A 15,033-nucleotide genomic window follows, 5' to 3' on the forward strand; every position below is an offset into this window, starting at 1 on the left:
TTGCAAATCTACTTTGAGACCCTCAAGTGGAAACAGTCACCCAGAGAGCTCCTTCAAGTAGAGTCTGTTTGAGCAGATGCGACCTGGGGCTTGCTTTGCTAACAAATGCCAGGTACTGCGAATGCCCCAGGAGCCCAAGCACCACCTGTGAAGGAGAGCCCTGGGAGATTAGTGTCCAGGTAATTAGAGAAGATTTAGACTGAAGTTAATCCAAAGCACACTTAATGAGAGGCATCGTTGTTCCTCCGCTAATGGGTTCTGAGGCAGAAATATCTGGTGATTTATAGACTGAGGTCAATTTTTTTTTTTTTTTAAAGAAAGTCAAGCAAAACGTTTCGAGAGAAATAGCCAAAGTACAGAAGAACCCTCCAGAGATCCAGGATTCTTGTAATCTTTTGCAGGTGATCACACGCCCTATCTAGAATAACTGTAAAAACTGTTAAGTCTTGTCCCAGGGAATAGGCATATAGTTCCTAGTCCCATCCTTTACATAATCACATTTTTTCCTAGGCTCTTGTGAGCTTGCGTAATAAAATTGTTTAAAGTCTCCTGCCCTGAGCTTGGCCCAGAAGCCAGGAGAAACAAACAAAATCATGTGTAATTTCCCCAGGATGCTAGACGATTTTTAAATATAAGTCTTATACAAAAAAAAATAACTTCGCTAACCATATAAACGTAGAAAAGACAATTCAAAAGAAAAATAGCAGCAGGTAGGAACAGGAGAATTTGAAAGTCTGGGGCATAAGCTGTGGGAATTTCTCCATAGCCTTAAAGAGGATCTGGAATGGAAAAATTGTTTTCAAACAATCTTGCCTTCTATGTTTACACTGATATCCTGCCCCAGTCTCTCCATGAGCAGATCCTGGATCATCAGACTCTGAATGATCAAGGTAAGATATGATAGTATACCCCTTGAGCCATGCTTTCATTCCAGAAATTTCTGGACTCATGGTCTCATGGTTCAGAAGTCTCATTGTTTAATCTCCAGATGGTTTTTAACATACATTAAAGTTTGAGGTGTCCTTAACTTTCTTCTGTTTACCATAATGGGAGAAAAATCCACCTCCACAGTCAATCAGGAGCTGAAAAGGTGTATACTCCTCATACAAATGAAGGATATAGGAGAAGGGACTTGAGAATAGAAATTAAATATATTTCCCAGTTGTGATCATGGCTAGAGAAGGTATGCTTGTTTATGTGTTTGTTTTAATTCAGCCATCTTTGTAGACACATGAAGTTGTCCCCTACACTGCCATTTATTCCTCCCTTGTTTCTTTCTGTTCCCCTAAATAAAGGCTCACAAAATCTTGTCTTTCTCCTCTTCTTTCTCCTCCTCTTTCTCCTCCTCCTCCTCCTTCTCCAGGACTTCACAGATGCAATGTCTACATATATTACATATATACATATATTATGCTAAGTAGCAAGTTTGATAGACTAAATAGCAAATGATAAAGAAAATGTCTAAATATTACATACAGTTTATATAATATAGGTAAATCTACAAACATACACACAGAGAGACACACATATATACATACTTAGATAGAGAGAGAGAGAATAGTTAGAGGGAGGTGGATAATAATCTCCACATAAGTCAAATCATTGGTTTCTTTAGTTTTTAAACTCTGGCTACAAGCTACAGTTCTAAAAATTCAGAGTCCTTATCTCTAACTGACCCTAAAGGTTTGACTAAGGTCTAGAATGTAATATTATGGTCAAAAATTGTCATCATTGCTAAGATAAAATTATAAAATTGCCATTAACAACTTTTATTATCAATACAAACCAAAAACTTGTTTGGAGTTTAAACATGGGGTGAGCTTTTAATGTGAAAATTGAGATGTGTTCCTCTAAACAGTAGTTTTGTATACTCTTGATGTCCTTATTAGACAAGAAGAGATGGAGAGCCGCACTAGGGGAGAAGGCCATGTGATAACAAAGCAATAGGCTAAGATTATTGATCTAGAAACCAGATAATATAACAGATTTTGGCAATACCGGCAGCCAAGAGATGGGCATGGGATAGCATCTCTGATCAAGTTCCCAAAGAGAAGGTAGTCCTGCTGAGACCTGGATTTAAACTTCTTGCCTCCAAAATCATGCTAGAAAAAATATCCACAATCTATAGTCCTTTGTTATGCAGCTTCACACAGTTCCAGTAATAAGCCCGACCTCCACTTCTTTTCAAGTCCTGGTGATTGAACCCAAGGCCTTGAACAAGTAGTCTTCTGCTGAGCTGCATCCTTAGCCCTTGCCTCTTAAGATAAGGTTTTCTGTGTAACTCACACAGACTTTGGGCTCACCATGTATCCCAGAATGGTCACCAGGAATCCTCCTTCTTCCATATCCTTGGTGCTGGGAAGACAAAATCATAGTGCCTGACTGCCTAGCCTCCATTACATAGCAATGTAGAAAACCCGCTTCTCAGATGGAGTCTCTGGCTGCATGTCCTAAATAATCAAAGCCAGTGGAGTATGAAGGAGGGATCCTGGGAGCCTTGGAAAGTATTTGTAGATAATATAATTTCCTTCTGAAATTCACTCCCATCAAAACATCTTCAATATTTAAATGTTTAATTCAAACATTTATATTTCCTAATGTATGTCTTTTAAAAACCACTAAGTTGGTTATAAGTTGGTTGCCCCAGGAAAGCTCTTCTAAGACTCAGAGACTCCCATAGAAGTATTTAAGGAGTATTCTCTACAACATTGGTGAACAACCAAAAAAGTGAAGTTGGTCAGGAGAAGAGTCAGCTCTCACTGAATATGCAATAGAAGCTCCAGATAATCCAAGAGAGAAATTTAGAGGCAAGGAGACTAACAGGCAAGGAGACTCAGCTCTTGTCCCCAGTTTCCACCTGCCCCTGTATGTACGTACTCTAGAAGAGCCAAGGATTTTGGGGAAAGCAGTTGGCAGCTTTCTTCAGAAGCAGGTGATGCACTATGACAGACACAGCTATAAGCATGTAGGGGAAATGAGTGACTTGAGCCTAAACGGGACTTAGAATATGGACTGTGGCATCGACCTTGTATACAAAGGGAAGTCTGCCTGCCTAAACACCATCTGTTATGAGGATGTGGCCATAAGAGATTCCACACCTGGACCAGATCGCCTTATTCTGGGAAGGAATTCATTAGGTGCTCTTAAATCATGTCATAATGACAGGGCCAAGAGATCTCAGCTCTGGTTTCTTGGCCTGTCCCTCTCCCACCCACACACTCCCCATGTGCACATCCTGCAGCAGCTCTCAAAGACTCCATTTTTACAATGGCTGTGATCACATGTGGACCACAGTGAATTCAGTTTTATTAGATACTTGGATAGACAGGATAATCATTTAACCACTCTATAGAAATTCTGACCCATTGCCTTCATTTATTTATTCACTCATCATACATTTTAGTAGTGATTCAACACTAGACCAAGCATTGAGTGTTTAAACAAGCAAGAAATTATAAAATTTCTTAGCAAAATGGTAAATTATTGGACTTTACTTAGAAAAAAAGAAGGGCACTTGGATAGTGTTGTGGATTGCTGTCCTCTGGCCCATGACATCTTAATTAGACCAGATGTGGTGGACCACACAAGATCCTCGCAGGATCAGGTCCATTGGTAAAAGTGGAAGGAAGGTCTTCAGATGGTCCCCTGCAATTACAGCCTACTCTTCCCTTGGGGATGTGATTCTGCCTTAGTTGACTGTGGTCTTGGGAAGTGATAGAGTGCACAGTGGGTGAGAGGGCTACTACAAGGGGACTCCAGCTGTGCCGCTGCTGTGACCTTGTTACCCAGACCAGGGTAGGAGTTTTCAGTGGTGCAAGTGTTTGGGACCACACATGTTTCTCTGAGAAATATCTTACACATGCTGTTGCAAGTAAGCAAGTAGCGAACGCTTGGTTTCACCACCCTAAATGAGTGGAGGCATCTTCTTAGTCTGTTATTGGTGCCAGACACGGATAATGGGCTTTGCTCATCTTTTCCAAGCAAAGGTCATCCAATAGATGGGTTAAAGGTCATTACTATGTCTTGAATAACTCAGGGTTGTGGAAAGGGACCTCAGTGGAGGCTGGAAAAGATGAAGGACACACACGGAGGGTCCACAACATAAAGCACCTAACACATAGAAAGGGTACCAAACACCAGTTAGCTATTCTTTGATCTCAGCTGAATCACCCATCTTCTATTCTTGCTCTAAGTAAAGCCGTGTTATCTTTCTACAAGTCCACAATGTTGCCAAGAAGCAAGCTAACAGCCTACTTGAGTGGGAGCACTCGTGTCAAACTCCGTAGCCATTAGCAAACCATGAAACCCAGATACTTGCCTCTGTATGTAGAAGCACATGATGGATGCGACCCCAAGTTATACACATTCAGTAAAAAGCAAACAGATGTCCATATCAACTAGACACCTCTTAAAACATGAGCTCTGAATGGTTGTTCATTCCGTTTTCCTTCCTGCCTCAGAAGATGTGAGAGCTTTAGGCCAGTCCCCAGTAGGTAAAGCAAATTCTCTCACTAGGTGGAACTTCCAGGTTAAACACAAATTTTGGATCTAACTATACAACTAGAGCAGAAACTGTGTATCAAAGAGATATAAGCAGGAGATTTCTTTAAAACTATCCAACTGTAGACTAGAAAATAGAAGAGAAAAATATCATATTAATAATAATTATCTGAATGTATTGGCTAATGTTCTTTAATGTAGCTCCAGCATAAATGTCACCATAAGAAATGCTATTTCACTTCACCACTAACAAATCAGGTACTTAGTGTGCTGGGGGAGAAGTGATTGGAACTGCTTTAAAGCCACGTTAACCAGAGAAACTGCAAAAATATTTATATTCTTATGAAGGAAGGAAGGAATGCCCCTCATGGGTGTATTTAAGTATCCTCAATCTTTTGGATAAATGGTAATGCTAAACAAAAAATGGAAAGATGACCTTAGAATAATAACCTCAAGACCCAACTGGGACTCAGCTTCCCAATATAAAAAAAAAATCATTTGCAATATGTTCAGGGTAAAAGTTTCTATGCTGTTTTATAGCTCACAGACTTTATGATATTCCTCAAACAAAAATCACCCAAACACCCAACTCTGAGTTGGCTTCCTTCCTACGAGATAGGCCCTCCCATATGTAAAATTACTCACCCAACCATGCTCACTGTCTGTAATTCTGCTCAGTGAGGCTCTGTGGTGTGTGTAAGGACAGGAAAACAATGGGAAGGAGAAAACCAATCCATTCATAGAGGTGTTTCATATAGAGCCTGGGCCTGTGAAAGCAAAACCAGGTCTGGCGCAGTTGGGGCTTTCTGTAGCCAGTTCTCTCTCCATTCTTCCTTTAAGAGACCTCATACAAAGGCAATGTGGAAAATTTCACAGAGCAGACATTGGGTCAGTGCCTGAAAGCCAGCCCATTGGCTGAGTATCTTTCATCCTTTGTCATTGCTAACAGCCATTATATATGTTACATGGAAAATGAAGATCTGAGATGACCTGACCTGTGGGTTATTGTGTTTGCACACAGCCGGAAAGGCCGTTGAGTGGCCAGTTGATTCATAGTGGATGCCATTGATTTTTAGGTGACTAGATGAAACTAGGCTGGATAAGTTCTTGGAGAAACTAAGTCAATGAAAGTCAAAAATCCAATTAATCTGTAAAACGTTGCATGGGATGCCTTTGAATGACTGCCCCCTTTTCCATAAAAAGGCAGATGACAAAGAGATAAAATACTATATTCAAAAGGCCACAGGATCAAAGTACTCTAGGCTTATTTTTTTATGATACCATAGGTTTTTGAATGACAATAGAATGAGGAGAATTTGATAAAATAATCTCCAACCATCTACACATGTACAGAACTCATGTGTTGTAAGGAGAACAAGTTTCATTTATATCTTCCTTTGATTGGGCAGGCATGTAGGCATGTGAGACAATGGGCTTCCAGCCCTTTCGATAAATGGAAGGGTGAGGTCTTTGGCTGCCTGTGCAAAGATCCCAAATCTTCCTATTTTGCATTGATATTAACAAGAGAAAATTGGATTAATTAGTCGAATAACATTAATCCACTAACAATGCAATTCTTTGAAGCAACTGTGTAGGATACAGAATTAGCGAGACAAAATGAATGGCTCCATAGCCCTGTGTCAAAATTCTCTTTGGCCAGGTGGGAAGACAGGCAGCTCTCATAACCTGCCAGTCCCTAACCTCTCTGTGATAGCGAACAGATTTCTACGAACTCATGATAGATGCCAAGTGTTTCCGGGCTGTTCTAGGAGCGTTTCAAAGCCAACACCCAACGAGCATTAGCGCTCGTGAGGTCCAGGTAGTTTGGGGGTTGAATGGAAGTCACCAAGGAGTAGTCTGTCAACTTGCCTAAGAAATTGAAAAGAGTCTATTACCCTGGCATTGTCACTGAGTCTCTTATTTATGCTTCTCGATGGGAGAGTGGGAAGAGCAGCCAGAGCAGTGTGCTGTAGCAGCTATCCAGCTGCTCATGCCGTTAATATAGCTGTAGAAAGGACATGATTTATACAGCACTGCTTTCCCTCAACACTAGCTCGAGCATCAAAAAAAAAAAAATAGCCCACACATTTTGGTGGACTCATAGTGAACACATGCTCCACTATGCTCTGGTGACAGCAGGTGGCTGCTGGTTTACCCTGCCACATAAAACACCCGGCGCAGAAATGTTTTGATTGCACCTATAGACCTATACCCTCTACGATGTGCAGTTTGGTTATTGGAAAAGATAACATATTTCCATGCATATAACAGTCATGACTGGTCGTTCAGATCGAAGAGAGGCTCCCTGCTGCTTGCTAGTGCAGACAGCTGATGGAAGTACTACATTGGAAGGCATGCACAGGTTATTTCCAGGATCAACAGAGCTCCTGCCGCAGGTATAAAAATAATCATTGAAGCAGTTCTTCACAGCAAAGGGGTGAGGCCAGACTCAGCTGGAAGCTTCCTACCCCTTGCAAGGGAGAAAGACAGGTCTGCTATTGCTCCTCATTTCCATGTTCTGCTGCTGAGCAGATAGCAGGGGCCTGATAGCTTCACATACCTGATAGGGGCCCTGGTTGCAGCCACAATAGCTGCTCTCCATGGTGTAACTTCTGGAAACTCCCATCTCTCTCCACACCACAACCCGGGCAGTGGAGGCTCGTGATTTTTCCACCAGAAAACTGCAGCTGTTCATGGTGAATGCTGGTGCTAGCTTGTCCAGGATTTTAGGAAGCATCTATAATTAAAATAAATAAATATATATAAAAAACAAATTATGATAAGCTATGGATAATTAAGAATATTCATTATTGCTGGGTGGTGGTGGCACATGGCTTTAATCCCAGCACTTGGGAGGCAGAGGCAGGAGGATCTCTGTGAGTTAGAGACCAGCCTGGTCTACAAGATCTAGTTCCAGGACCAGCACCAAAGACCGGCACCAAAGCTACCAAGAAACCTTGTCTCGAAAATCAAATATATATATATATATATATATATATATATATATATATATATATATATATTCATTATTTAAAAATGGACTCTCAGTATGTACTATTAAACATCACTATACATCAAATACATGGTTATCTTCCTCTGAATCATTAATTCTAATAAACAAATATCAACAATTTTATCATTTTGCACATGTGTGAGGCTTGACAAATAAAGAAATAAATAACCCAAGAGCCACAGCTATGAGATAGTCAGGCCAACCTGGTCTACTTCAGCATCATGAGTTTAGGCTCCCCTTTCCTCTGGCACTATGCACCCAATTTCATACACTGCTAAGTTGTGCCAGCTGAGAATTATACATGTCACAGAGAACTGCAGCTTCAACAGACTCCATCCAGTTCCACCCAGGAACAGAGGACTATGGGCTTATCTCTGACAGCCACGGACAGTCGCCAACCATAGAAACATATGAATATAAAGTGCACTCATCTCCTGTGAGTGCATAATTGCCCTAATGAACTCTCTCATCGCATCCTCCATGTCATAAATCGGGAGCCGAATCAATTATGAAACGCCTAGGACGCCATCCTCCTAGGGTTCATATATCCCGACTTTTCTAGGAATGTAACTCTTTTATTCATGACTTTTTCATCTCCATTTAGAAGGAATGGATAATCTCCTGCCACTCCAATTAATCAAGGGGGCTCCTAGGCACCAGATCTGCCCCCAAGGAGAGGATAACACAGATGCGATAGGACACACAGTACTTGGATCAGCAGAAACGCTAAACATGGGCAGCCCCAGGTCTTAGCGGTATTAAAAGTCCATTTCACTTCAGTAGTCACAGAATATGCACAAATAGTATATGATATAAAATTGCGTACAATACGTAACAAACAGTGGAAATTCAGGCTTTTAGGCAAATTCTCCAGAAGAAAATATGAACTACTCTGGTAGAAATGTAGCTCCTTTGTCATTCTTAGAACATCCAGCAAATCTTTATCTCTCTGGTGTTTTTGTCCTCATACTTAATATAACTTAATTCTATGATTATCAATGTAAAGTATATATTTTATAGGTATATCACCATAATTATTTGTGTGGCTCATTAAGATCTCTGAGTTACCACACAGCTTCCAGGCCTATGGATCATTTTGAAAAGAAAAATTAAATGCTAATTTTTATTTGTGTTTGTGCACTCATCGATCTCTCCGGGTAAGTTCTAACTCCATTGGTTTCTTCAGAGTGTTCATCACAACAATAAATAAATAGTTGCTTGGTTTACATTTCCTCTTGACCTTGAAAATTTCATGATGGCAGAAGATCCCTACACATTGAGAAATGCTTCTCATGACAACAATTCAGGATACTGGTTAGAGAAATAAATAGAATCCTTTTTTATTTCATTAATAAAACTATCTTTTTCATTTCATATTCCAATCCCAGTTTCCACTCCCTCCCCTCCTCCTGTTACCTTTACCTACCCCAGAACCCACACCCTATTCACACCTCAGAGACTGTAAGGCACACTGCTTTGAAAAAGAATCAATGCCCCTCCCTACTATATCTAGGCTGAACAAGGTATACATCCAAAGAAAATGAGTTCCCAAAAAGTCAATACAAGCAGTAGCTATAATTCCTGGTCACACTGTCAGTGGCTCCACAGTTTTTCCCAGGCATACAACTGTCACCCACATTCAGAGGAACTAGTTTGGTCCTATGTTGGTTCCTTCCCTGTTTGGCCAGAGTTGATGAGCTCTCATTAACCCAGGTAAGCTGTTTCAGTGGATGTACCCATCATGGTCTTGACCTCTTTGATCATATTTTTAGTCCTGCCACTCTTCAACTGAACTTTGGGAGCTCAGCCTAGTGCTCCACAGTGGCTCTCTGCCTCTACTTTCATCAGTTCCTGGATAAAGGTTCTATGGTGACATTTAAGATTGTCATCAATCTGACTATAGGGTAAGGCCAGTTCAAGCACCCTCTCCACTATTGCTTAGGGTCTTAGGTGGGGTCATCCTTGTGGATTCACAGGAATATCTCTAGTGCCAAACTTCTTGGTAGCTCCATAATGTCTCCCTCAATCAAGATATCTCTTTCCCGACCTTAACTATCCTGTTCCCTCAAGTTCTCCTCCCCCTCTCCTTCCCTTCTCCTCCTCCCCTTCCTCCCTTCCTTCTCCCCCAACCCCACCCCATGCCCCCAATTGTGTCAGGAGATATTATCTATTTCTCCTTCCCAGGGGGATCCATATATGTTTCTCTTAGCGTTCTCCTTGTTATTACCTTCTCTAAGGTCATAGACTATAGGTTCATTATCCTTTGCTTTACAGCTAGTATCCACTTATGAGTGAGTACATAGCATGCTCATCTTTCTGTGTCAGGGTTAACCCACTCAGGATGCTTTTTTTCTAGTTCCATCCATTTGCATGTAAATTTCAAGATATCATTGTTTGTTGTTGTTGTTGTTGTTGTTGTTTTCCCGCAGAGTAGTACTCCATTGTGTAAATGTACCACATTTTCTTTATCCATTCTTCAACTGAAGGGCATCTAGATTGTTTCCAGATTCTGGCTATTACAAATAATGCTACTATGAACATTTTTGAACAAATGTCTTGTAGCATCCTTTGGGTATATGCCCAAGAGTGGTATTGCTGGGTTCTGAGGTAGGTTGATTTTCAATTTTCTAGAGAAACAGCCATAATGATTTCCAGAGTGGTTGTACAAGTTTGCATTCCCACCAGCAATGAAGGAATGTTCCCCTTACTCCATGTCTTCTCCAGCATAAACTATCATTGGTGTTTTTGATCTTAGTCATTCTTATAGATGTAATATGGTATTTTTGTGGATTTGTGTTTCCCTAATGGCTAAGGATGTTGAACATTTTCTTAAGTGTCTTTTGGCCATTTGAGATTCTTCTGTTGAGAATTCTCTGTTTAGGTCTATACTCCAATTTTTAATTTGGTTATTTGGAATTTTGATGTCTAATTTCTTGAGTTCTTTATTATTTTGGAGATCAGTCCTCTGTCTGATGTGGGTTTGGTGAAGGTCTTTTCCCATTCAGTAGGCTGCCTTTTTGTCTTCTTGGCCATGTCTTTTGCTTTACAGAAGCTTTTCAGTTTCATGAGGTCCCATTTATTTATTGTTGCTCTCAGTGTCTGGGCTACTGGTGTTATATTGAGGGAGTGGTCTCCTATGCCCATGCATTGAAGGCTATGTCACACTTTCTCTTATATGAGGTTAAGTGTGGTTGGATTTATATTGAGGTCTTTAATTCATTTGTACTTACATTTTGTGCATGCAGATAGTATATTCTAATAGAGATGATAGAGGACTGATTTAATATGCATGGATATACTATTATTATAAATAAAGTGATGGAAAACACTTTGAAATCACTTTAATTATTAGTGTGTCACTTTGTTACAGCAAGTATACTTTTATTTAGATAAGAACTCATTTTTAAAGAACACATTTAGTTTCATGGAAAATCAGAAAGATGATGCAGGACATCCCATAGACACCCACACCCTCCCATAACATCTGCCACCAAAACGGTCCATTTGTTTTGAATGATGAACTCACACTGAAACATTAACAATAGACAGAGTTGGTATTAGGATTTAGTATTCAAAACATACATTGTAAGTGCTTAGAAAGTAGGCTCCCTGACAGTTATCCAGCATTACAATATCACTGTAGAGTGTCTTTGCCAGAACAAATGCTTCTGCTCCACCCACCACCTTTCTATTCCCCTAAACCCTTGGCGACAACTGATTTTCTGCCTTCAAAGTTCTGTCCTATCTAGAATGGTGCACCAGGCTACTTTACAGATTGACTTCTGACACTTAGAAATACTCACTTAAGGTAGCTCCAATTCTTCCCATTTATGGTAGTTTATTTCACCTTGTTACTCAATAATATTTCATTATAAATCTTCTGATTACCCAAATTTAGCTGTTATAAATAAAGCTACCAAAAATATACATGTACAGGTTTTTTTATGGGCATCTAAGCTTTTAGTTTCTTTAGATTAATCCCAAGCATATAATACTAGGCTCAATAGCAAGAATATATCTAAGAAATCAAAGTTCTCTTCCAAAGTGGTTGTATCCTTTTGGATTTCCACCAACAATGAAGTAGCATCTTCATGACTCTAAGTCCTTCTTGAAATTGGATGTCAGCATTCCAGGTTTTGGTTGCTTGGACAAGTGGCAATGATATCACATTTTTAATCTTCTGTCCCCTGAGATATAGAACAGATCATTGCTTTTTGTGGGTTTTTTTTTTGACACCTATGTATCTTCATTATTCTATGTTTAAATCTGGATTTGTTTTCTCATTTTTCAGTTGAGAAGGGTTTTTCTTTTACATAACCTCCAAGGCCTTACATAAACTCTGTTATAAATGACAGTCTATAACATTGATTTTTTCATATGTATTTTGCAATAATTTTGTCTATTCTCTTTCTTCCATTTTCATCTTTGTAACAGTATTTTTTTCTCAGAGCAGAAGATAAACAATTTATGAATTCCAGCTTTTCAATTCTCTCTCCTAAGAATTATGCCACTGATGTTACATCTTAAAAGTATGGTGGCAGGGAGGGGCACGATACCAAGGGGCACGGTTGCCAAGTCCATGGTCTTCAACATCTACATATTCCCCTGCTGTTATCTTCTAGAATTTTTTGTACTTTTTCATTTTATACTTCGGTCAGTGTAATAAGAATGAAAACAGCTTTATAGACTTATGTACTTGCATACTTAGTCACCAGGGAGTGGAACTGACGAAGCAGAATTAGAAGGATTAGGAGGTGTGGCTTTCTTGGAGTATGTATGGCCTGTTGGAGGAAGAGTGTTACTGGGAGGGGGGCTGTGAGGTTTCAAAACCGCATAGCAGTCTCTCTCTCTCTCTCTCTCTCTCTCTCTCTCTCTCTCTCTCTCTCTGTCTTTCTCTGCCTGTTGCCCTCTGACCAGGTTGTAAAGCTTTCAGGTACTGCTTCAGTACCATGCTTGCCTGTAGCCACACTCCCCACTATAGTTGTCATAGATTAATTCTCTGAAACTTCAAGCAAGACCTCAATTAAATGTTTTCTTCTAGTAGTTTCTTTTATCATGGTGTGTCTTCACAGCAATAGAACACTAAAACAATCATTAATCCATTTTGAATTAATTCTGTGAAAGGTATGCATCTATGTTTAGATTCTTTTTCTTTTGCATCAAGATCTCCATTTTTTTATTGATCCATTTATTGAAAATACTATCTTTGCCATATTATATGACTCTTCTGCCAAGGATGAGGAACTGTTTATGTGGGTCTGTTTCTTGACACTGTAAATTCCCCCTATGACCTACCTACCTAATCCTGGATCATTATCATCCCATCTTGTATTCTGACTTTGCGATAAGCCTTAAAGTGAGGCAGCTCCAGAATTCCAACTGTGTTTCCCTCGTTTGTATTTTCTCAGCTACTCTGGGTCATCTGCCCCTCCATTTGGATGCCTACAATGTACTTTGCTGACCTTTTGATTGAAACACATTAAATCTATAGTTTAAAATGGGCAGAACTGAAAGCTTGCCAATACTGAGTTTTTTATCCACAAATGCAAATGCATCCTTAGTCTCTAGGTTTTATTTATTTTGTTCATCACATTTTGTAGTTCTCTTTGTAAACAACATATAAATGTTGTTTCGTTAGATTGACACCCAAGGATTTCATTGTATGGGGTAATAATGTAAATGGCGGTAAGGTGTGTGTGTGTGTGTGTGTGTGAGAGAGAGAGAGAGAGAGAGAGAGAGAGAGAGAGAGAGAGAGACTGTGTGTGTGCGTGCTGAGAGAGAAAGAATCCTCCTCTGTACACCAGTATGGTCTGGAACTCCCTATATACTCCACACTGGCCTCAAACTCACAGCTTTTTTTCCTATACCAGTCTTCTGAGAGTAGGGATTACTGGCAAATCCTGCTTTCTCTGTCTAGTATTGGATTACCATTATCATCATCATTATTATTATTTTGAAACACAGTTTCTCTATGTAGCCTCAGTTGCCCTAAAACTCACTCTGTAGACCAGGCTTGCCTCAAACTCAAAGATTCACATGACTCTGCCTCCTAAGTGCTGGAATTAAAGGGGTGCACCACCACCACCCAGCTTAATATTGAGTTTTTAAATCTCAAATTCATTTGCTGAATGCTGACTTTTAGAAAGCCAACAGAATTTTGTACATTACCCTTTTATGCTGCCATATTCCTACAGTGCTTGCTCAATTAGAATGCTTTTACTTGCATTCCTTGTCTTGCTGCATTGCTAAAATTTTCAGCATGCTACTAAAATGAAGTGGTGAGAAGGAACGTTCATGCTGGGCTTGTTTTTCTTGAATAGTGAGGAAAATTTCTGTTTCTGAGCATTAAAGATATATGTTAGTTATACGTATCTTGTAAAATATTCTTTGTCAAGTTGAGAACTGGGCCTCTATTAGTATGGAGGAAAGAATGTTAGCTTTTGTCAAGTATTTTATCTGAATCCATTATAGGATAAAATGATTTTCTTTCTTAGTCTTTTGATATGATGATTTATACAAATTAATTTTCTAATTATGAACTAGCTATGAACACTTATGAAAAATCTTACTTCGTTATGGCAAGCAATATATATACTATTATGTTTGATATTATAACATTTTCCTCTAGAATTTCAAATTTTTGTTTGAGAGATATTGATCTATTTTTCTTCTTATATGTTTGCATGACCTTACAAAATTATTTGAAAAGCGTTCCCCCAGTTTTGATTTTCAGAAAGCAGTTATAGAAACCGGTACAATTTCTCTGTGAAATATTTTGCAAAAGTCACTAATGAATCCATCTGGGTCAGATTCGTTTTGTTTAAGTAGGTTATGAATTTTTTATTAACACTTAAACATCTTTCATATGTAGGCCTGTTCAGATGATCTATTCAGACTCAGTGAACTTTGGTCGTTTTTGTTTTTCAAGGAATTAGATCATTTTGTCTGGATGATCAAATTTATGGATCAAAACATTTCACAGTATTCAATTCTTCTCCATTTTAGGTGTACAGAATTCTTACGTGCTCTCTTCCATTTCCGAGGTCGGCAATTGGTCCTCTGGTTTGCTTTCTCCTCAGCCTTGACCAAAACTAAACACTTGTGTTGATTTTCCCAAGGTTGATCTTTTTGCTTTAATTGACTTTTGATTCCCTGTTTTCAGTTTTTCTAATTTATGCTCTAATATTTTATACAAATTAAAATCATATCTACTAATTTAAAATCATTCCCTACTTTGCTTTGTTTGCACTTAATTTGCCCATTTACCAATTACCTAAGATGTGGGGTAAGATGGTTGAGATTTTAGGATTTTCTTCTTTTCATTATATATGCACCCAGGACAATACATATTCATGTATGTATAGAACTTACCATGCTACAAAATTTTAGAAATTTCATTTTCATCTAGTTCAGATATTTTCTAATATTACTGAAAATTTCTCCAGTACATCTGTAATTTAGAAGTCTGTTACTGCTCCTCCTGAGTTTGGAATTTTATAACTACCTTCCTATTGATGGGT

The 15,033-nt window shown here is 39.1% G+C and overlaps 1 protein-coding gene across 1 annotated transcript in view; it reads right to left on the reverse strand.

Annotated features, from left to right (window-relative positions):
* Positions 1 to 15,033, reverse strand: part of Agbl1 (AGBL carboxypeptidase 1) — a 720,481-nt gene that overhangs the window by 314,963 nt on the left and 390,485 nt on the right. Inside the window, exon 21 of the mRNA XM_041650016.1 lies at positions 7,061 to 7,237. Coding sequence (XP_041505950.1) covers positions 7,061 to 7,237 — 177 coding nt within the window. The remainder of the gene's footprint in view (positions 1 to 7,060; positions 7,238 to 15,033) is intronic.

The sequence above is a fragment of the Microtus oregoni genome, unplaced genomic scaffold (genome assembly GCF_018167655.1).
Source record: "Microtus oregoni isolate MIOR12 unplaced genomic scaffold, Mior012 000000F_ref0000247, whole genome shotgun sequence".
In the NCBI taxonomy this organism is placed as follows: domain Eukaryota; kingdom Metazoa; phylum Chordata; class Mammalia; order Rodentia; family Cricetidae; genus Microtus; species Microtus oregoni.